This window comes from Notamacropus eugenii, chromosome 2 (genome assembly GCF_028372415.1).
Source record: "Notamacropus eugenii isolate mMacEug1 chromosome 2, mMacEug1.pri_v2, whole genome shotgun sequence".
Lineage (NCBI taxonomy): Eukaryota > Metazoa > Chordata > Mammalia > Diprotodontia > Macropodidae > Notamacropus > Notamacropus eugenii.
The window spans coordinates 536582459-536605569 of NC_092873.1; the positions used below are offsets into that span (position 1 = coordinate 536582459).

General features: G+C 43.8%; 1 protein-coding gene across 11 annotated transcripts in view; it reads right to left on the reverse strand.

Moving 5' to 3' along the window:
- Nucleotides 1-23111, reverse strand: part of SLC44A5 (solute carrier family 44 member 5) — a 371344-nt gene that overhangs the window by 89755 nt on the left and 258478 nt on the right. For all 11 annotated transcript variants that reach the window (XR_011975904.1, XM_072649869.1, XM_072649871.1 and 8 more), the window contains 2 exons: nt 7601-7685; nt 1932-2016 (listed from right to left, as the gene is read on the reverse strand). Coding sequence is in view for 10 of the 11 variants with exons in the window: in XM_072649869.1 (XP_072505970.1) it covers nt 1932-2016; nt 7601-7685 (170 nt within the window). In the remaining variant the exon portion in view is untranslated. The remainder of the gene's footprint in view (nt 1-1931; nt 2017-7600; nt 7686-23111) is intronic.

The window sequence follows — 23111 nt, forward strand, 5'->3', positions numbered from 1 at the left end:
GCAGGTAAAGGTGATATGTGAACTGTGATCTTATTAACTTCAAGTCATTTCACTGATTCTCTCCACCAATGGTTCTCCAGGTAAGGAGTCTATCCTCCTGAGCATGCCTGATGTCAAATCAATTCTCATAATACTAAGACTATATTTGCCACTGAAAGATTTCCCCTCTTTCCAAATACACATCTGTGGGAGGCCAAATGTCATTCAACCAAAACCATGTATCCCAGTAGTTTGTATCCCAGTAGCAATGTATCCCAAGCAGTTACAGGAATCTGGTTGTCTTTGAATAAGCCAGACATTAAAAAGATTTGCAAAAATATGGAAAACAGAGTCACTCTTCTCATTCTTTTGTGCTTTGGAAAATTTAATATCCTTTCATAAAATATATTATTTATGTTAACATGGAATATATTTATTATTGTTTTAAATCAATCAATAAGTTATTTATTAAAGTAATAATTACATTTTTTTTATATTTATCCACTTGAATTTCTAATATGGCGAACACTGATAGCCATAATCTTCATAAATAAAAGCTTTCAGTGGGGGGGGGGGGGGCGGGAATCATCAATAATTTTCCAGAGTAAAAAGGAGTCTTGAAGCCAGAGAGCTTGAGAATGGCTGGTGTGCCCCACAATGTCTCTCTGCAAGCTCTGGCTCCAGATATGGCCCCCTATCTGATGCAACATGGGACATCTCTGTAAAATGGGAATGATAGTTAAGAAGCACACTCCTTTACGCCCCCACCCCTCCCATGCACACCAAACTCTCAGCTGGTAATAACCTTCAGCCTTTACGCCTTTTAAAATGCTTTGCTGTGTACATCTTCTTCCATAATCTCTGTCCCACAGTCTTCCCTGGGGGTGACTTTCTACACTTTCTCTTTCCTGATCTCTGACCACAACCTGGCTCCCCCAATCTAACACAGCACTTATCACTGGTTGCCTGATCAGCTGGCAATGAACTCGGCCACACTTGTAGCTAGAGACATGTCTTTGGGCAAGGTCTTTAGCCTCTGTTTCTACATTTGTATAATAAGTCTGCCTCAGAGCTTCTTAGCCTGGAGTCCGCAGATCCCTGATGGGTCAATGGACGGTTTAGTGAACTTTGATACAAAAAAAAGGATGTCTTTATTTTCACTAACTATTAACTGAAATGTATTATTTCCTTCAATTATGATTTTTAAAAAATCCATTTCTAAGAAGGGGGCCATAGGCATCATCAACCTGCTGAAGGCCTCCATCGTACAAATGACATCACCAATCTGCCGCAGATTAAGCATCGCTGACCTCTTACCTGAACATTCTGTTGCAGCTGCTGGGGTATTTTTACAAAGGAGTGAGAGGGAGGGTACTGGATATGCTATTGGGTTGGCTTAGGGGAGCTCTCAGTGTTCAAATTGCCTTCTTTGATTCAGGTGAACAAGCTGTGATCTTCAGTCTTAGAGAGTTGCCCCTTTCCCTGGGAGAAGTACAGTGCCTGGTGCATGGCCACCCAGCTACTGTATGTCAGAAGCAGGGTCTGAGTCCCTCAGACACATCCTGACTCCAAGGCTAGTCCTTTATCCAAAAGGCTAATCCCATGACAACTGTTTCTTTTTCATCCCTACATTCTACAAGGCCTGGCAGAGACGTGGATCTAACTGGTATCAGGGATGAATGTCCAAATTCCTCTCCCCACAAGAGGATGGAATTCAGCCCAATACACATCAATAAGAGCAACCTTGTCCTGCTCTCAAGCAGCTTATGTTCTACTGGTAGGTTCACAGAGGAGTCCCCACATAGTAGATGTGGAGCAGGAGTAAGTCATTTCCAGAGTGTGAAGCCCAAGGGAGGTAGGTTGGCTCCTGAAGCCTTGGCACTCCTGCTGGACTTCAAAGGAAGCTGAGCTTTTTCTGAGGCAGAAGGGAGGCAGCTTCACCCATGCCTTACCTGCCTGGTCGGGCACCATAGCCTTGTTAGCATGACGGAGTTGGCACACTGCAGAGTGTTAAAATAAAACAAAAAATTCTTCTCCCTATAGAGAAAGACAGCAGGAAAAACATTAAGACTAGGGAACATGGAAACACCAACCCTTTTGGCCCCAGGCCTCCTTGCCCATAAGCCCTCATCCGCTTCCATTCACCTTCAGGAAAGCAAGCCTGTAAGGAAAGCTTCCTCAGTGCTATAAGCCACTGACTCCATGAGCAAATGCCTTTATCATTAGAGCCTAGTAAGAGCCGGAAGGAACCTTGAGGATCCCAACTCCTCAAAGGAGGAAACAAAAGAAGGAAACTGAGGGTCAAAGTTCACCTGGAGTTTTTGCAAAAATTCTTAGGCAGCTGTCAACTCCAAATGATACATCCTGGGGCAGCAGCAGGGTCCTGGAGGCCATGTCCTCTTTGGGACTGAGTGGAAAATTAATCATAATAAGAAGAGTTGACTTTTGGGGCAATTTGTTCCAAAGTCTTTGGAATGGTCTTTCCACAGCTTTCCAATCTCTTGGTGGGAGACTAGAAGAGGTGACAGTGAATAACCAAGTTTTGTGGATTCAGTTGGAAGGTTCCTCAAGGTCCCCAGGGCTCATGGGAGCCAGTTTTTCAAGCACTGGGGGGGATGACCCAGCTCAGAGTTAAGCACTGTACTGGGAGGAACACAGGTATAACACAGGGAGGAGACGTGATCATTGGGGGTTGTTCATTCAACCTAGAGATCTCCAAAGAACAGATAAGAAAATCAAAATTAAACTGACAGCTGGGTTCCTGGGCTCACTTGTACGCACTCAGTCAAAGTGATATGTGAGAATGACATCACCCTGTAAAGTCATCTCCATGCTGGAGAAGGAAGAAAGGGATTCATTTATGCTAAAGATGCCAATTGCATCCAACAAGCAAATGAAAAAGTGTGTGTGTGTGTGTGTGTGTGTGTGTGTACCTGTGTGCACATGGTATGTGTGTATGTATATGTGAGTATGTTGCATGCATATGTGTGCTCGTGTGTACACGAGTGTGCATGTGAGTGCCTGTGAGCCTCCCCCTCTCCCTGTGCTGAACATCTTGGACAGGATATTTCCTCTGTGCCCACTTCTGCTAAGGACGCATGCAGAACCAAGGCACGGTGCCCAAAGTTGTCTTCAGCACAGCCTTTCAGGGCTGAGGTTCCCGTAGTGGCCAGGAGATGGCACCAATATCAATCAAGCATTTTCTGGTTGAGTACTCCACCACCCACAGCTGACCCTCCTAGAGTAGGCTCTGCCAAGGGCAGCCTTGGTGATATATGCTGCTGTGCCCAGCTGGACGCCTGGGGAACTCAGGGGTGAGGGCCATTCTTTTGTCTGTATTTGGTGCCTCCTCACCTTTATGAAGACCCCTCCCCATTGCTGGCACAGAGCCTGGCACTGTCTTCTGGACCAGACCTGCAGTCTCACCACTGTCGCAGCTCCTGGGGAGAACCTGCTCTCCCAAGGCACCTCAAGTCCTGCTCTGCAGTGTCACCTTGGAGAGATTTCTAGGGCATTTCCTAGGAGCGTAGAAGTGCCTTGTGCCAACACAGTCCAGAGGTGGCACGCCTTGGCTCTGAGGTCAGCTCTCTTCCCATGAGGCCAGGCTGCTTCTCAGGAGCAGGAGATGCTGGCACAGAAGCGACTCTAGCCCTGTGCTCGTAGATAGAGTGTGTGTATGTGGCTCACAGCTCCCTGTCCTAGTGACATCACACATCCAGTTTCCCTATGCCTATTCCCTGAGTGTCCCCTGCTCCTAGCACATGGTAAGCATTTAAGAAATGCTTGTTGACTATTGAAGGATGGGTTTTATGGGTGTGGAATTCACTCCTTTCCCAGATAAAAACCACTTACCTTCTGCACTTTCTCCCTTGCAGAATTCTTTCCCATGCTTTCTTCATAAATAAGGATCCCCCAGGACTTGAAGGTCACACACTGGTACTCTGAATGCCTCTGCCGGCCAGAGCAACCCTCCAGATGCCTCAGCTGTCTTCCCATCTTCCACCAGGACCTACCCCTCTCCCCTGTTAGGTTCTCACATATCTCTGACATCACTTCCTGTCAACACTCACCATGCACCTTTCCATTGCTTGGGAAACTGAAAGATATCTTTGGCTACCAGGATCTGCTCCAGCCCCATCTCCAGACCACAGACTCATGGGGACCATCTGGTTTAACCTCCCCCTGGCAGGAAGTGGCTCTCCAGCTGTTACCTGAGGACCACCAGGGAAAGTGGAGCCCACCAGTGCCTGAGTAGGGAAGCATCTTCTCTTACATGGAGTCAAAATCAAGCCTCCTAAAATCTTCACTCGTGTGCCTCATCTTCCTCAATGGAGCTGAGCGGAAGAACTTCAAGCAAAATAGCACTAGTTTCTTCAACCACTATCCACATGGCAGTATATCTGACTGCCTCATTATTACGGTCATTCTCCTGGACATACAAACTATGGCTTATTGACATCCTTCTAAATGTCCCTCCCAGGACCAAACACACTGTTCCAAATGTTGTCTGGACAACACAGAGCAAACATCCAGACTTCACTCACCAAGGGATAGAGGAAGGATGGGGATCCTTAATGCACTTATCACCCCCAGGAGAAAGAGCAGAAATAGCAGTCTTGGCCTCAAAGAGCAGGACTGGGGGAGTACCCCAATACCTTTACTACCCTCCTCCAGCCACCCCAAGGAGGCTCTTTCCTCTTCTCTGTCTCTGTCTGTCTCTGTCTCTCTCACCCCCAGTCTAGCCTCATTACATATTTCTTGCCTTCTCCATGCTGGTGTTCTCTCTGTTCCTCACTCTCTGCCTCCATACCTTTGCACTGGCCATACCCTGCACCTTGAATATATTTCTCCATCTTCAAGACACAGCTCCAGTACCACCCTCTGCGTGAGGTCTCTCCTGATCCTTCCATGCTCTAGTGTTTTCCCTCCCACATTATACATAAATACCTTATCATCTTGTGAATTTATCCTAATATTTTTCTATCATGCATAGTTGTACATATACACATGTGTACATATCTATGTACATGTGCAGCACATATATACACATATATGCACATATGCACATATTCTTGTCTTCTCCCATCAGACTGTAAACTCCTTGCCAGCCGCGACTGTTTGTTTGTCTGCACTTAAGTTGGCCCCCAGCACAGAGTGGATGCTCAGTAAATAATTGCTGATTTAGTTCATACAATGGAACATCCAGCTCCCTCCATTTTGGACACTATCTCCTTTTAAATGAAGCCAAAGATGGCAGCATGCATGACTGATGAGCACCAGACAATGGTCTCAGTTCAGATCCTGCCCCAACTCTGCTCCAGGCATTAACCTCTCTAACCCAAAGGCTCCTCATACATCTAGAGTCTGGGCAATCAGAGCACTTGCTATCCAGCCCGTTGTGAGCACGAATTATAGACCGGTAAGTACTTAGAGAAATTACATCTCTTATCATTTGTAATTATTATCGTCCAGAGACATCAGAATGACATTGCACAGACACAGAACTCCATAACTGTTTTGTTCCTACATCAGAGTGACTTTTCAAATGCTACTTGCCTCATGACACTGAGCTCTGATCATCTCAGACTGTCCCCATGGAGGCAAGGTCTGGGCTCAAGCCAAATGTGTTCTAAACACAACCCATGTAGGTCCCAACAGTGCGTGTGGATGAAGGGCTGAACTCAATTCCAACTGAATCAGTTTTCTTCATTGAACTGAATTCCATGAAATGTCTCCATTCTGGGCACACCGGAATGTGCATCTGCCCTTGGGGAGTGGACCTCCCTGGACACGAAAATGCACATGTTATAATAGGCCACCGATGCATCATGGAACTGTCCTGGCTCTTTGCTATGGTACAATTTGTTGTATCCAAGTCAGTTGGAAAGAAGTGGGTCAGCAGCTGAGTTTGGATCCCTTTTTGTCAGAGAGATTTTATTTTCAACGAAACCTTTAAAAATGATTTTAAAATAACTTTGAGGAACTAGGGATACGAACAAAGAGATTTTGTAGCACTGAGAGCCTTCTTTGTCCCACTCACCAGCAAAGGTTGTCTTTTAGTCAGGCCTCTACATTCCTGGGTCACTGAGGTTAAGAGCTAAGGATTGTTCTACTGGGTCAAAACTCAGGTCACTTGAATTTCTGAAAGTCCCTCCCAGGGGCCTACTACAGTAGCATGGCTGTCCTCTATGACCTCCAGCTCCAGTGAGTAGGAATGTGCCCCCAAAGCATCTTGGGCTCCCCTGAGTGATCTATCTAAACCTTCCTTGAACCTATTTATATTTTCAACTAGGACCACCTCTCTGGGTAGAGAATTCTGTTAATAAAAGCAATTCCTTTTTTCCTTTAAAAGTTAGGGCTTTGAAGGTTGCCAACCATTCTGTACTAATTACCACAGAAGGAGGATTAGTCATAAGGGTTCCAGAGATGCATGTGCCAGCCCCAGACACACAAGGTAAGGAAGAGATGCCCAGTGGGGAGTGGGTGAGCACCTTCTACAACTGTGGTTTTCTTCCTTTCAGTTTTTAGGCTAAAGGAGAGGAAAAGATAAATTTATTTTCAATAATGAAACTGCAGTTATCCTTCAGCAGAGAGAAGGAACGGTTGGAGAATCATCTTAAAATTTTGTTTCCATTTTTGTCATTGTAGTTATTCAAGGTTTTGGCAGAAACAGCAAGATTGTCTGGTGAATTCCAGGCCACCACGCATTGGGATGTCTCCAGGTTTTTCCTGTCTTATGAGAGGTATCCAGGAGTAGGAATTGTGCTTGAGATTTCACTGGTTTAGGAACTGAGTGGTGATGAGAGGAGACTCATTCCTCCCCAGGAAGGTTGGCACCTTCTTTGCAGCTTAGAGTCAGAGAGAGCTGGTTGGGGCCCTGAGAGATTAAGAACTCACTCAGGGTCATAGACAGTTTGGATATCAATGTTACTTGAACCCAGGTCTTAGAGGCTGACGTCCAGCTCTCCATCTGTACTGCTATGCTGCAAGAGGGCCAGGCCCTTTCATTTCTATCTTAAATTTAATTTCTGATGAGATGGTTGGGACAATCCAGCATTTACAATTTCATTTTTACGAAGTTTTATTTTTATACCATCCAAAAAAGACTGTGCAAAAAGAATTCCTCATGCAAAGTTGTCCAGAGAATGTTAAAGAACCAGAGGAACTGAGACCAAATTCAAATCTACCTCTTACATTATTCCTATAACCTTCAGCATCACTTATCCTCCATGGACTCCAGTTTCCTCCTCCATAAATTAGGGAGCATGTTGGACCAGATGGCATCTGACATCCTTTCCCACTCTAATCTATGTTCCTATCACCCTGTGTCCTCAACTCAAGCCACTCAAAACCTCTCAACTGGTAAGAAGGTGGCCCAAAGAATGGTGGAGCAGAGAAGAGAAGGGCTGGAAAAAGAGAGAAAAGGAATCAGACAGTGCTGGTGGTGAGTCTAACCCTTTGTGCTGGGGTGGCCTTTGGCTCTCTGGGCCTCTGTTTCTTCCTCTGTAACATGGAGGGATAGACCTAGGGCCTGAGATCTTGTCCAGCTGCAGACCTAGGTGGTGTGAGTGGAGGAGGGCTTGGCAGTGCCACCCTGGGCAGATGTGGGCACCATACTCACTCGTTGTGGGTGTTCTTCTGGCCACAAAACTCCCCATTGCTGTCCGTAGGGTAGGCCACTTTCTTGGCGTCCCCATGGGCCAAGGCTGCGGGAGCAAAGAGGAGAATGACATCAGCGACAGGCAACTGGAGGCAATTCAAATACTCCCCCCTTCCCCCAAAGACCTGATGCCCCAGAGAGCCAACATTATTGATCTCCTTTATGTGGTCATCGCTTAATGAAAACCTTGATGAGATATGGCCACATCCATCAGAAAAGATGCTCCTTTCCTTCCCCGAGGACTCAGCTGGGCTGTGGCCAAAGCATGAGCTAATGCACTTAGAGGATGATATTTATGGAGATGAGGAGGAGAGAGCCCAGGGACAAGGGCCTCCTTGGCTGAGAGCCATGGCCCGATGGCATGGGACCAGGAGACTTCACAGACCAGCCGACAAGTGCTCAGTGAACAAGATGACATCACTCTTTGTGCTCCAAGCAGGGCTTGCTCAAGACATTGTTAGGAATGGGGGGAGGGTAATGGGCCCCATGCGAAGGGGGCTACCTCCCACCCTGGGGTGGGGGGTTGAGGTTCCAGAGTTAGGAGGGACCACCTGCCTCGGAGGTCATCAAGACCAAGTACTGCCTTTACAGAGGAGATGCCTGAAGCTCAGTGACTGGTTCAAGGTCCCACAGGGATCAAGGCAGAATAGGACCCACTTCAGAGCCAGCATTCCTTCTGTTGCTCTCACCAGCCTCGTGTTGTGGGACTTCACCAAGGCGAGTGTGCCCTCCATGGATGCAGGTGGCGGCCCTTCTGCCCTTCAAAGGCTGAGCTCCGTGAGAGGCTGGGGTACCCAGATTCACCCCATCCCCTGCAGCCAGCCCATGACATCCCCGCAGCCTTGGAGGATAATTATTATGGTCTCTGAAAGGGACAAATCAGCCCTAAAAGGCACCTTTCAGTGCTGTCTCCCCAGAATTCTATTTCATCTTTTTTTTTTCTGGAAATGTAAAATAGCTACTTTGGGGGAGGCATCACTATCCCTGTGTTAATATGAGCACATTCACTGGTGGAGACTGAGAGCTTGGGGTCAGATATTCTGATAAGCACCAGCCCAGAAGGAGGCAGGCATTGTGAGAGGAAGGGAGGAGAGGCCCTGAGCTCGAATCTGCCTCAGATTACTAGGGGGCTGAAGGACCTTGAGAAAGTCATTTCCAAGCTTTGAGTCTCAGTTTGCTTTTCTGGGAAATGAAGAGATTGGCCTTGGGGACCTCTAACCTCCCTTTTAGGGTTAGGGTTAATTGCTGACCTAGGAGTAGATTGTATCATTGGGTGATCTGAGAGCGCACCAGGAACATCATCTTCCAATCTATCACTCCACAGAGACTAAGCACCTGGCTAGGTGACCTAGGGGACTCCGGGCTAAGGAGCCAGTACTCAGATATGGTAGCTTAAAAAAGGAAATGGTTCCCTGCTCTTGTGGCAGGACCAGTCTAAGGGAACTGAAAGTAAAATTCATATACTGCGATTCATCATTTGAGCTTTCTCAGACAGTCCTGATTTCTGGAGAGAAATGCACTGAAACTTTGGGGCGGGGGCAGGGGAAGGGCAAGGTGAGGTGGTTTCTTCAGTACACTGAACTCCCAGCATGAAAATTCCTTCCCCCAGTGTGGGTCAGCATCTCCTTTGTGACTTGGCTACTGGGGCACCAGAGAGGTAAGGGACTTGCCCATGGACAGGCATTTCAGAGACAGGACCCGAACTCAAGCTGTCATGTCATCCATCACCCCACAGCACCTCTCACTGAAGCACCCAGGATTTCCATTCTTTTTAGGTGTAAGAGTCCTCCTCTCCCACAGAGATTGGATTTGAGTTCACTGTATAATTCATTCATCTTTGTGGCCACTTTCTTACATCCGATGTTGGTTAGAAAAAAGGAAAAAAGTGATTCTCCCCCAAATTTAGCTGAGAATCCTGACAGCAAAAAGCATTTTTCTCCCAGTTTCCATTCCTGTCCTTTAACCCAGCCTTTTTCTTTAAGGATCTAGGCACCATGAAGAGCCTCCCCATTTAACACTTTCTCTGAAGCTGCAGAGGCCAGACCTGACTCCTCGCCCTTCTTGTCCCCTTTCATGACTCACTGGTTCACCCTGCACCCAGGACCTTCCCTGATGGGGTGCTCTCCATCTCCAAACAACACGAAGCCCCTGACTCCTCAAGCTGAGGTCCTGACTTGGTCACAATATAGAGAAAATGAATGAATGAAAATAGCTCTCACACTTCTATAGAGCATCAAGTCTGATGACCAGAGAGATTTTAGAATCAAAAGAGGGTCATTTTATAGATGAGGAAACCAAGGTACAGAGATTGAAGTGACTTCTCCAAAGTCAAGATCGTTGTCTTCACAGTATTTTGGATCACAAAGAGAATGACTAGCTACCATCTAGCCTAAGCCCAGGGAGTTTGGACTCCTCTAAGCCATCCACAGAGGGACTCCCCAGAATATTGGAGACCGTCCTCCAAAAGCACTGACAGATGATTAGAGATGTTTAATGATGTTCTTTAGGCAATGTAGCCCATTCTCTTCTTCCTGTCCAATCCTAGTGCTCCCTTGTTGTCCCAGACACATCTACTGAAGGGTCAGAGACATGTTATTCATCCAGCTGAAATATTTTAGTCTAGACAGTGGACAGTCTTCATGCTTTGTGTGAATAATCAGGCCAAACTCTTTTGGGGATGATGTATATCATTTGGCAGCTCTGTGGTTCCATGGATGAAGCCTGAACTTGGGATTAGGAAGACCTGAGTTCAAATTTGACCTGCCTGTGTCTTTCTTCCCTCATTCCCCCCATTAGAGCAGGGAGGAAGGAGGAAGCAGAGGGCTTCCCTCTCTTACCATCTCTGCTGAAAACAGTTGAGGCACCCAAGCTGCTGCCTCATCACCCAACTGAGGGAGGAGAGGTGAAGGATAAGCAGAAGTGAGCTGAAGAAAGGTCAGACGTGATGGCTACAAAACCTGGCTGGGGGCAATAGAGGCAAAGGCAGCCATAGGCAAGGCTGATCCACAGGGCAGAGAGACTCTGGCCAGGTCTGAGACCCAGAAGTGGATGATTTACATCATGTACACATCTCTAACTGATAAGTCGGAGAGAGCCTGATTAGAAGAAAGAGCTTTTACAGAAAAGCTTCTGTTTTCTTATTAACTGTTTCAGCACATTTTCTGAGTTGTGCCCAAGGTTGCATTTCTTAAGAATTATAAAGGCACTTAGAGGAAACAGTGGGGAGACTGGACTTAGAGCTAGGAAGACCTGAGTTTGAATTCTGCCTAGCTCTGTGACCCTGAGCAAATGCCTTAGACTCTGTCAGCTTCCATTTCCTCATCTGTAAAGTGGAGATAGCAGTATCTCCTGCTTCCCAGGGTTCTGATGAGGCTCCAGACAGATAACATATGTAAAGGTATTGCCAGCACAAGACCCTATGTAAATGCTGGCATTATCATATATTACACATGAGACATTTTCTCTGCTCCCCACAACTTCCTAACCTCTCCAAAACACAAATTATATCCCCCAAATAAAGCAACTTCATCTGTCTCCATGGAATAGGACAAATGGAATCCAAATGACAGCCAAAAATTAATCACAAGCTGATGCCTGCCCTGAGCTCCTACTGCAGTCATCCACCACCACCCACCACAGCATGATAACAAGTCTGTACTCACTGACCCAAGGACTCCACCTTCTCCACCCCACAGCCCAGGGCCTCCTCCCTCCCTCCAGCACCACCGTAGTGTTCTATGCTGAAAAGGATTTCTTCAGGAGAACAGAAGAAATGGGGGAGGACATATTTTCTGGGCTTGAAACAGGCTTAACCCCAAACCCCAACTCAAAATATTTCTTACAGAGCCTCAGAGACCCGAGTTCCAAACAAACGTAGTTGCATTGGAGCGCAAGCTCAGAAGTGCTGGAACAGAGGACTAAAGAACTGAAGGGATGGGGCAGGAGAGTGGACTGTAGGGTCCTACTCCAAGCCTGAGGGTACAAAAGAGTACCTCCAGAGAAAGGCTTCTTGGAGGCTAAATGCAGATGGAAGCTTACTATTTTTAAAAAGTTCTTTCATTTTCCCCATGAGAACAGTGGGGAAAGAGAGGAGAGAAAAGAGGAGGGAGGGGTAGGGAACTGGAGTCACTTCTGTCCCCCAAAATCACTTGGGGTGGAAACCTACAGTAGTGAACTGCCCAGCATGGGATGAGGCTGAGGTGCTTTGAGACCCATAATCTAAGGATGGGGTCAGAAAGTGAGCAATACGGGGTAATAATGAAATGAAAGACGAACTAAAGACCTCCCAAAGAAGAAAGCTCAAAGACCTTTCACATAAGCAGGTAAATCAATGGGGAACGCGTTACCAGCAGAAGGAATTATGACTTCCGGACTGAGCTCAGGCATCTGGAAATAAACGTATGAAAACAAAGGAAAACAATCCAACAAGACAGAGGACCCTGGGGAACCACAACATCACTTTCTAGATCTGTTGGTCTGTTTCCTAATCTGTGAAATGAGCTGGAGAAAGAAACAACAAACCCATTGTCTTGGCCAAGAAAATCTTGTGAGGTCACGAGAGTCCGACGCAACTGAAAATGAAGCCACATCATCAGTAACAAAATAATACTAATGAGTGTTGGTCAACAAACTAAGAGTTTTGAGGGAGGAGCCATCAATCACTTCCTTCTGGGGGGATAAGAGGTCCCTCAGTGGAGGAGGTGGCATTTGGGTGGGACTTTGAACTGTGGGTCAGGCTTTGATAATTAAATAGGGGAAGGAATTGGAAGGAAAGATATGAGCCAAGTTATGGAGACAGATGAGTGTAAATGGTCCTCATGCAACAATGAATAAGAATTCAGCAGGGATGGAAAAGAAGGTACAAGAAGGTGGGAGGACGTGATGAGGCTGCAAAGGTGGTCTGGAATAAGAACACTGCTGAAGCACGCTGCACTTACAGTGTTGTGTGCATGCTAAAACCTCGTAGAAATCATATAATTCTAATAATGACAATAGATAGCATTTATGTGATGCTTTGCAGCTTGCAAGTTTCTAACATTATCTCATTTGATCCTCACAGCCCTGGTAAGCAGGGAGCTCCATTTTAGAGATGAGGAAGCTGGAATGTATAGCATTTATAGCATTCATGTGCCTTGAGTGGAACCTTGAAGGAAACTGGGCTTTGAAGAGATGAAGGTGAGGAAGGAGTGTTCTCCAAGCATGGGAGATGGTCAGTAGAAAGGCACAAAGATGGAAAAGGAGGGCTGTATGTGGGGAACAACAAGATGGAGAGTTTGGCTGTACAGTAAAAAAGCACAAAGAGATATAACGGGCAATGAGGCAGGAAAGTAGATTGGAAGCAGTTGTTGGCTTTAAATGGTAAATGGAAAAGTGCGTGGTTGTTTTTCTCCCCAGAGGTAATAAAGAGCCACTGTACTTTACTGAGTAGGACAATAACATGGTTAGACCTGAGTTTTGGGGAACTCACTTTGGCAGATGATAGGAAGGAGGGATTGGAGGGAGTAGAGAAGAAGCAAAAAGACCAGTTATGAGGCTATTGTAATAGTTCAGGTGAGAGTTAATGAGAGCCTGAATGAGGGAGGGAGCTATGGGAGTTGAATGAAAGGGGAGGATGTTATGGGAGAGATGTGGTAGAGGTAAAAATGACCAAGTCTGGCAAATAATTGGCTATGGCAGGATGGAGGGGGGTGAGAGTGAGGGATCCAGGAGGACCCAGAGGCTGAGAACTTAGATGATTGGAGGATGCTGGGAACTTCAAAAGAAATAGGGAAGTTCAATAGAAAAATGGCCTTTGGGAGGAAACCAAGAAGGGATGGATAATTCTGAAGGCGCCGATAATACTTAACCACCATCTATCTGGAAAACACATGCAGGATGTTCTTTTAAGTAGAATATGCCTAACTCTAAGTTACTTGAAGAAAGATGCTAGACAACTAGAGAATCATAGGTGTGAGGCTGTCAGGGACCTTAGAGAGCATCCAGTTCCACCCCTGATTTTATAAGTGAGGAAACAGGATCAAATAGTGAATGACCGGCCCAAGGTCAAACAGAAGATCTAAGTTTCCAAGCCAGGTCTTCTGACTATGGGCTCAATGTTCTTTCAACTGTTTCAGCCTGCTTGACTAGAGAATGGGCGTGGGGAGTGGGGGGCAGTCACTGCTCCTGAAGAAGTAGCAGTCTGATAAGATAACAGCTTACTTAGGTTTTTATGGCATGATGGCTGTAACTATTTTCCATGACCTTGCTTTGTAAGGCAGGATGAGGAAAGCATCTTGATCTCCCCTGGATGTTTGGCAACTCATTATCTTGACTTGACAAACAAGCCCACTCTGGGACCACTTGACCTGGTCAGAAGTCCCACTCTATGTTCTTCTTTCTAGGAAGCTTTGTTTCACTCCTGGGTCCTTCTGCCAACTTTTGTAGTCAAGTCAACAAACATTTATTGAACACCTCTGATGTGCCAAGTGCTAGAGGCACTGTGCTTTCAAGATCATGATGTGGGTACATACACGCCATGGTTATTCCCATTAACATGGCTCCACCTACTTTCTCACTGTGATTCCGGAGTAATAGTCTTTCCCAGTACCAAAGAAATGGTACAGGTCCAATAGAAGGAATGCCTGTCTACTGTGCACACAATCCTGGCCAGACACATTTTGCAACCTCAGTAAATAAAGGCTATTTCTTCATGTGGACACTCTTGGGTTTCTCCACTCACCAGCACCATGAGAACCTGTACCCAACAAGTCCCCAAAGCTGTCTTTATAAAATTCAATCCAACAGGCATTTATTGAATGCCTCCTGTAGACCAGGTCTCATTCTTTTCAGGATGGGCTGGGTTGTGAAGAATACAAAAATAAAATGAAAAAGTCTCTACCCTCAAGAATCTTTGATTCAAAGCAAAATAATTCTCATAAAGGGGAGGAGACAAGATCCCGACAAGGGATACGAGGTACCAAGGTTGGAAAGGACTTGCAGGTCATTCCATCCAGTTTTACTTTACAGATTGGGAACCACAGAGAGATCACATGACCTGAGATCATACAGGTAGGTCCTGAACACTAATCTCCAACCTCCAAACATCCTTGACCCAAACATCTAGTTCAGAGGGTTGTTCCCAAAATAAGGACCCCAAGACATCCTTTGTGAACTTCTTCTAAACAAAGTCTATACCCAATGATGACTTTCTCTTATTGGAATGAGATCTTTCCTTCTGCTGTTTAAGCCCATTTCTTCTTATTTAAGCTCCCCTGCTGAGCAGCCTGCCTTGTTCACCCTTCTTCACTCCTGAAGGCACCACTTAGGCAATCTCTCTTTTCTCTTGATGAAATCAAAATCATTTTACCTCATCATTTTTCTTTGTTTGAAACTCCTGACTGCAATTTTCCAGGCCTTTAAAAAATATTATTCCTCTTCATTGGACTCTCTCCAATTTATACCCATCCATCTTCCTATGTGGAATTCCAAACTAGACCTGATACTTTCTCACCTGCCATTATAGTTCTCAAACAGATGTCCAACAGACTTCCACTGACTTAACTACTCAAACTTCCTTCTCTTTGACGTGGATTCCTCTTGTCTCTCCTACTTAAAACTATACTTGTCACATTCAAATTATTTCTAATGTTCAGAGTAACAGAACATTGTTCAGCTGAAAGAACATAAATTTAGACAGGGAAGAAAACTAAAAGAGCTCGTCAAAACCCTTCATTTTATAGATTGAGACAAATACCCAAAGAGAAAAAGGGATTTTCTCTGGGTGATGTAGCCAGCATGTGACAAAGGGTCCTCTGACCCCAAACAGTCAACCCAACGGGGACCATGGACTTCGCCATCCCACCAAAAGGCAAGCTGAAGAATCTAGCTAGAGAGTTAACTAACATGGAGTTGCTCAGTATCTTATTTTGCCCTCAATTTTAGTTAAGAAACAAACAAAACTCATTTATTTGATGTCCATTTACCAAAGCAGTTTGTGTTTGGAAGTAACTGCCGAAATGTCATATTCGTTAATAAAAAGAAACATCTGATTATCTGAGCATGGTTATTAAGAGTTTATTTCTCTCAGTTCACTGCAGGATGAACTAACTAAACCCTAGTGACTCTCCTAGCAGGGCTGCCCTCATTCCTCTGCACTCCAGAGTGAACTTTGTTTTAAAGCTTTAGAAATTGCAAATGAATCAGCTTCCTGTTATTGTGCATTTCTTTGTCGTGGAGAAGACAAACAAACATGTCTTCAGTTTCTTTCTGATCTCTCAAAGACCAGCATGAGAGAAACATGGGTAGCCAGGCTCCGTCGTGGGATCCGAACTGAGAACAAAGGAGAGGAGAAGAAAAGTGCGTCCAAGCAGCTAGAAGCTTGATGTCTATGCTGATGTGGACTCCTGGTTATACTAGGGCTTTAGCTGAAATCTGGGAATAGGTAAACACTGCAGCAAGCAGAAAAAAGGGAGGGACAGCCTTCCAAAAGATGGGAAGGACTACCATAGGAAAGCCTTAAGCAGAAGTCCCCAGGGAAAGCATCCCATAAAAGAGTAGCAAAATAATGTGAAAACAGTGTTAGTGGGTCTGTTGCTCAGCATGTTGAACGCACAGAGGGAAGCATTTTCATGGATATCAGGAAAGACATGCATGACTGGGATGGAAAAGGACGTAGGTCAGTTGTATAGCCAAAACAAAGGATAACCCATGAACAAGCCACATGTGCTGCTGATTTCCATGTATTCTCAAGGAATCTAGATGAAATCCCCAGCACGTTGGGTGGATCCTTTGCAGAAGACTTTGAAGAAGGACCAGAAGGTAGATGTATCTAGGTTGTAATCCACACCCATAGAGGGTGGGCCCCTATCAGTGAGATCCCAGATCCTTGAAAGTGTCAAAATCTTATTATTAAGGCTTGTAATATCTTTTAAGAATCTATAAAACATGTAAAAACAATTTTGTCATTTTTTAAAATAATTCTTGAGTTCCCAATTCCCTCGCTCCCTCCCCTCTGTTTCACAGGCCTGGTCCATGTCTACTTCCAGGCCACGTACACACCATATTACTTGTACTTGGCAATAACTCCCATCTCCTCCACTCCTGGAACTTTGGACTGGACATCACAATCTAAGAAGTAGCTTCTGGCTCACTTTGCCCAGAACCAGACCTCCCTCCTGTATCTTCCCTCTCTTTCCAGGTCCCTTTATTTGTTTTCTTCCCCTATTAGAATGTAAGCTCCTGCCTTTGTTGACTAAGCAGTGTCCCAGCTGTTTAGCAAAGTGATTGGTACATAGGAAGTGCTTATTCATTAACTATCTACCTACCTACCTATCTTGTAGAGAAATAGAGAACATTTTCATATTTTACATATATTACCTCATTTGATCCTCATAATTATTCTGTAGGATAGGTACTACAGGTATCATCATTCCCATTTTATAGATGCAGAAAATGAGAGCCAGAGAGGTTGTGACTTTCCCCAGTCTGAATACTAGTAGTAACTGTCCAAAGAGGGACTGGAAGCCAGTGCTCCAAGAGCCATGATGGATTTGGCATTCACCATGACATGCTGCTTCTCTACTGAATTCTTAATCTTATTTAGGATTTGTTCTTCTGCTGGAAAGCAGACAGTTTGGCAGAGAAAGAACAGAGGGGGGCATAGGAATGAGATTCAAATTCCTCCTTTGCCATTGCCTACCTATGTGACTGTGGGCAACAAGTAATCTCCCTGTGCCTCAAGCTCCTCACCTTTCAAACAAGAGGCCAATGATACCATGGAAGGAACACTTAACAGCTGGAGCACCCAGGGTTCAAGCTGACCACTATTCCTCAGGCCCTGCACAAGCTCCTTCTCCTCTCTGGGTCTCAGTTTCCCCATCTGTAAAATGAGGAGGTTGCACAGGATGACCTTGAAGGTCTCCTTCCAGTTCTCAGTCTCATGAAATTCTCAAAAGAATTCATCTCTGTCCTACTTAATCTCTTTGTTCTCCCAAAGACAGATCTTTCCTGAGAGAATGAAGGATGATTTCACTTCTCTTCTGGAACTGAAGAGTTGACTCTTTTCTATTGTGCTCTAGACTCCAACTAAGGGATAAACCTGACTAGGTGCATCTCCCATGTGGTCTCTCCTAAATGAGGCTGGCTTGTGGCTTCTCCTCCCCCTTTTCAGTCTGCCCAGAATAGAAGCTCATTCTACACATGATCCCTAAAAAAAAAAGAATGAGCCCAGCAGAGAAATCAGAAGGGTTTCAAAGGGAGAGACTAGCTCTGCTCTCTGTCTGCCAAAGAACCCAGGCCCTGGCCACCTTCAGACTCTCCTTCCCCACGTACAGCCTCAGTTGGGGAAAGGAGCATCATGGGACAGCTGGGTCTCCCTATGTCACAACTTTCTATGGCTGATTTTTGAGATTTGTGCAATCAATTCCATTCACTGCTTCATGAGCATTAACAAAGTGCCCATTGTATGGCAGGCATAGAATGAGGGTTCCCCACCCTCAAGGACCTTATGTTTTACTAGCAGAGTATGGGTGGAGAACAAGCATGCATTTAGCTAAGAAAATACAAAATATGAAAAGTTAACACAAAGAAATGTCCACTTCTGTCCCCTCCCCTACACAGTACAGGCAAGAGCAGTCACTTAGGAAGTCAAGGCCTCACCCCTTGGCCCTAACTTCTGATGCCTGGTCCTCATGCCATGCACCACCACGAACTCTCCCATGACCCTGGACTTTCCAACTCTAACCCTGAAATCAGTGACCAAACCATCAGCACCCCATTGGAAAGGACAAAGTGATATTTTTTCCCTAAAACCAGGGATGGGCTGCCACCAGTCCAATGAGGCTGAGTGCTTCCTCTAAGAGGGCTTCCTTCAAGTCTCAGTAATATCCCACTTTCTTCAAGGAACCTTCCCCTCTTCTCCTGAATCTTAGCATGTTCCTCTGAGACCACCCTCAATTTATCAATCATACCTTGTATGCATGGACATACCTTCTTGCATGTTACCTTGTCCCCCATTAGAGTCTGAGCTCCTTGAGATCAGAGACTATTTTTTTTTTACCTCTCTTTCTATCCCCAAGGCTTGGCATGGTGGCTGGAACATGGGAGGAACTTAATAAACACTCCCTGTTGACTTAAGACACAGTTTAGACACCAACTTCTGTCCCCATGGCTAGCACCCTTCCTCATCAATTACTGACTTGTATTTAACTACTTTGTATTTATTTGTAGCCTTTAAATGTGTATTTATATAGTATCTCCTTGTGAATGGTCTTGTCTTTCCCACTGAAATGTTAGTTAATTGCAAGTAGGGATTGTTTTCTACTTATATCTTCCCTGCCTAGCACATAGTAGGTGCCTCAATAAATAATTCTTGATTTACCGACAGCATCCATGCCTCTACCTTTCCTAATTCTTTAAGCAAGGCTGTAGGTAGGTCTGGAGAGAAAATGGGAAGAGAAATGATTTGTAAGTGATTACTTCTTGAGAGGCATATGACAAAATAACTTCAAGACAAGAGTGAATAAACCCACATAAATCACTGTCATTTCTATGTATTACTAACAAAGTCCAACAGCAAGATGTAGAAAGAGAAACCCCATTTAAAGTTACCATAGACACTATAAAATATTTGGGAGTTTATCTGCCAAAACAAACCCAGGGACTATATGAACACAATTACAAAACACTATTCACACAAATAAAGTCAGATCTAAGTAACTGGAAAAAACATCAGTTGTTCATGGATAGGCTGAGCTAATATAATAAATATAACAATTCTACCAAATTAATTTACTTATTTAGTGCCATACCAACCAAACAACGAACAAATTATTTTATAGAGCTAGAAAAAGTAACGGCAAAGTTCATCTGGAAGAATAAAGGGTTCAAAATATAAAGGGAATTAATGAAAAGAAATGCTAGGGAAGATGACCCAGCCATATGTAGCAGCAAGTACCCTGACACACATCAAGGATGACCTGCTGGCACAGATTCTTACATCTGCTTTTCCAAAAGGAAAGCAACTTTTGAGGGGTCAACAATCTTCTTTAATCACATATACCAACAGAGAAAATACAAGCAAAGAAATAAAGACCAACAAGATAGGCTTCTAACTTTCTGACCATTACATACATATGTAGTTAACAGAGAGAAGCACCAACATCTGGATTTTGAAATCTGGGGGTGAGGGGAGAAAAGAGGTACCTCTTCAATGCTTACCCACAGTCTCCTTGGGCACACAACCATCTTCCAAAGAATAGTCCCCAGCTGATCCTCACCTCAGAATATTTATATATATATATATATATATATATGTAAAGCCTCCCTAATCAAGCTTCCCTTAATGGACTCCACATGAGGCCTCTTAATGGACAGGGAAGATCTTTAACTCTTACATAACAAGCCTCTCCTAATCAAGCAACTCTCCTTAATATTACCCCATATCAGAACTTAAATTGTATTATAATGCAGCAATCATAAGAACTACTTGGTACTGGTTAAGAAATAGAGGAAATAAGAAGGAAATAGAGATCAGTGGAATAGGTTAGGTACACAAGACATAGTAGTCAACAGCTATAGTATTCTACTGTTCGGTAAACCCAAAGACTCCAGTTCCTGGGATAAGAACTCAATATTTGACAAAAACTGCTGGGAAAACTGGAAAACAGTATGGCAGAACTGGGTATAGGCCAATGTCTGACATAGTATATCAAAATAACGTCCAAATGGCTACATGATTTATATATGAAGACTGATACTAAAAACAAATTAGGGGAGCAAGGAGTAGTTTATCTGTCAGATTTATTGGGGATGGAGGAATTTATGACCAAAAAGGACACAGAGAACATTATGAAATGCAAAAACGATAATTTTGACATTAAATTGAAAAGTTTTTACACAAACAAAGTCAATGCAACCAAGATTAGGAGGGAAGCAGAAACACGGGAAAGAATTTTTACAACCAGTGTCTCTGACAAAAGCTTCCTTTCTAAAATATATAGAGAACTGAGTCAAATTTATACAAATACAAGTCATTCTCCAATTGATAAATGGTCAAAGGATACGAAGAGGCAGTTTTCAGAGGAAGAAATTGAAGCTATCTATAGGCATTTGAAAAAATGCTCTAAATTACTATTGATTAGAGAGATGCAAATCAAAACAACTCTGAGGTACCACATCACACCTATCAGATTAATTAACATGACAAAACAGGAAAATGATTAATACTGGAGAAGATGTGGGAGAGTTGGAAGACTAATTCATTGTTGGTAGAGTTATGAACAACTAATCCAACCATTCTGGAGAGTAATTTGGAACTACGCCCAAAGGGCTATAAAAATGTGCATACCCTTGACCCAGCAAAACCACTTTTAGGGCTGTATCCCAAAGAGACCATAAAAATGGGAAAAGAATCCATATGTACAAAAATATTTATAGCAGCTCTTTTTGTGGTGGCCAAGAACTGGAAATTGAGGGGATGTTCATCAGTTGGGGAATGACTAAACAAGTTGTGGTATATGAATGTAATGGAATACTATTGTCCTATAAGAAATGATGAACAGGCAGACTTCAGTAAAACCTGGACTTATATGAACTCATGATGCTGAATGAAGTAAGCAGAACCAGAAGAACATTATACACAGTAACAGCCAAAGTGTGAGAGGACTGTTTTTGATAGACTTAGCCCTTTTCAGCAATGCAAGGACCTAAAACATTTCCAAAGGACTCATGATGCAAAATGCCATCCACATCCAGAGAAAGAACTATGGAGTCAGAACACAGAATGAAGTGGACTATTTTCCCTTTTTATGTTTTATTTTGTTTTTCTCATAGTTTCTCCCATTCATTTTAATTCTTGTATTCAACATGACCAATGTGAAAATGTGTTTAATAGGAATGTATGTATAGAACCCATATAAGATTGCATACCATCTGGTGGAGGGGGCGAAAATTTGGAACTTATGTTGAAAACTGAACTGTTGTTGAAAACTGAAGAAACATAAATTAACAAATTTGGGGAGAAAAAAAGAAATGATAAATAGGCAGTCTTCAGAAAATCCTGGAAAGATTTATATGAACTGATGCTGAGTGAAGTGAGCAGAACCAGGAGAACATTTTTCACAAAAAAAGCCACAGTATTTGAGGACTGACTCTGATAGACTTAGCCATTCTCAGTAATACAAGGACCTAAAACAATTCCAGAGGACTCATGATGGAAAATGTCATCCACATCCAAAGAAAGAACTATGGAGTCTGAAAGCAGATTGAAGCAGATTATTTGCTCTCTTGTTTTGTTTTGTCTTTTTCTTTCTCATGATTTCTCCCATTCTTTATAATTCTTCTATACATGACTAACGTGAAAATATGTTTAATAGGAGTATATATGTAGAGCCTGTATTGGATTGCATGCCATTTCAGAAGGGGAAGGAGGTGGAGAAAATGCAAAGCTTACGGAAGTAAATTTTGAAAACTAAAAATAAATTAACTTATACAGAAAAAGACAAGCGAGTAGAATCACAGATTAAATCTAAGTTAGATCTAGAGATCTTAGAGATTTCATGTAGCCCTCTTGTTTTAGAGAGTGAATGAATGAAAAAGTAAGTGAATGAGTGAGTGAAAGAGTGACTGAATAGATGAAAAAGCACTGAGTGAGTAAGTGCTTACTGTCTGCAAAGCATTGTGGTCAGAGAATACAAACAGGAAAAAACAAGCCCTGCTCTCCAGGAGTTCATAAAATAGGGAGAGATGACACAGGGACATTTGATAACATCATGGGGAAGAAACTGAGCTCCATGGAGTTCATTACCAGGTGTCAGGTGGTAGTACAGCAAGGATTCAAATCCCGATTTTCTGACTCCAAAGTTAGAAGGCTTCAGTTTTTCAAGGACTGATGATTCCATCAGTTATGATCCCTCTCGAATTGAGTAGGTGACCTCTGAGGCATACCATGGCTTTCAAATCCATTGTTCTGGAGCTAACCTGGTGATGATCCTCTCTGAATTTGGACAGACTTGTTCTCAGACCACACATAGTCCATCCCTAGACTCATAACCAGATAATACAGATAGTGACGGTTTTAGTTCCTGCAAATTATAAACTTAAACAAAGTGGGGAGGGGTCATACTCAAATACAAATGGGCCACTAAACTGTACAAACTGTACATAAGGGTTCCTGCCTCACAAATAGAAAAACCACATATGGACATTATCTATGTGTTATTGCATTTTTATTTTGTTAATAATTTCTCAATTATAGTTTAATCAGTTTTACTGTCTGAGATGTCTTTGAGAGGAAGTGACACAGTCTTTGAGCAGCCAGGTGGCAGAGCAGATAGAACACTAGGCCTGAAGTCTAGAAGACTTGAGTTCAAATCCAGCCTCAGACACTAGACATGCAACCCTGAGCCAATCATTTCACTCTGTTTGCCTCAGCTTCTCCATCTATAAAACAAGTTGGAGAAAAAAATGGCAAACTCATCCAGTATCTCTGCCAGGA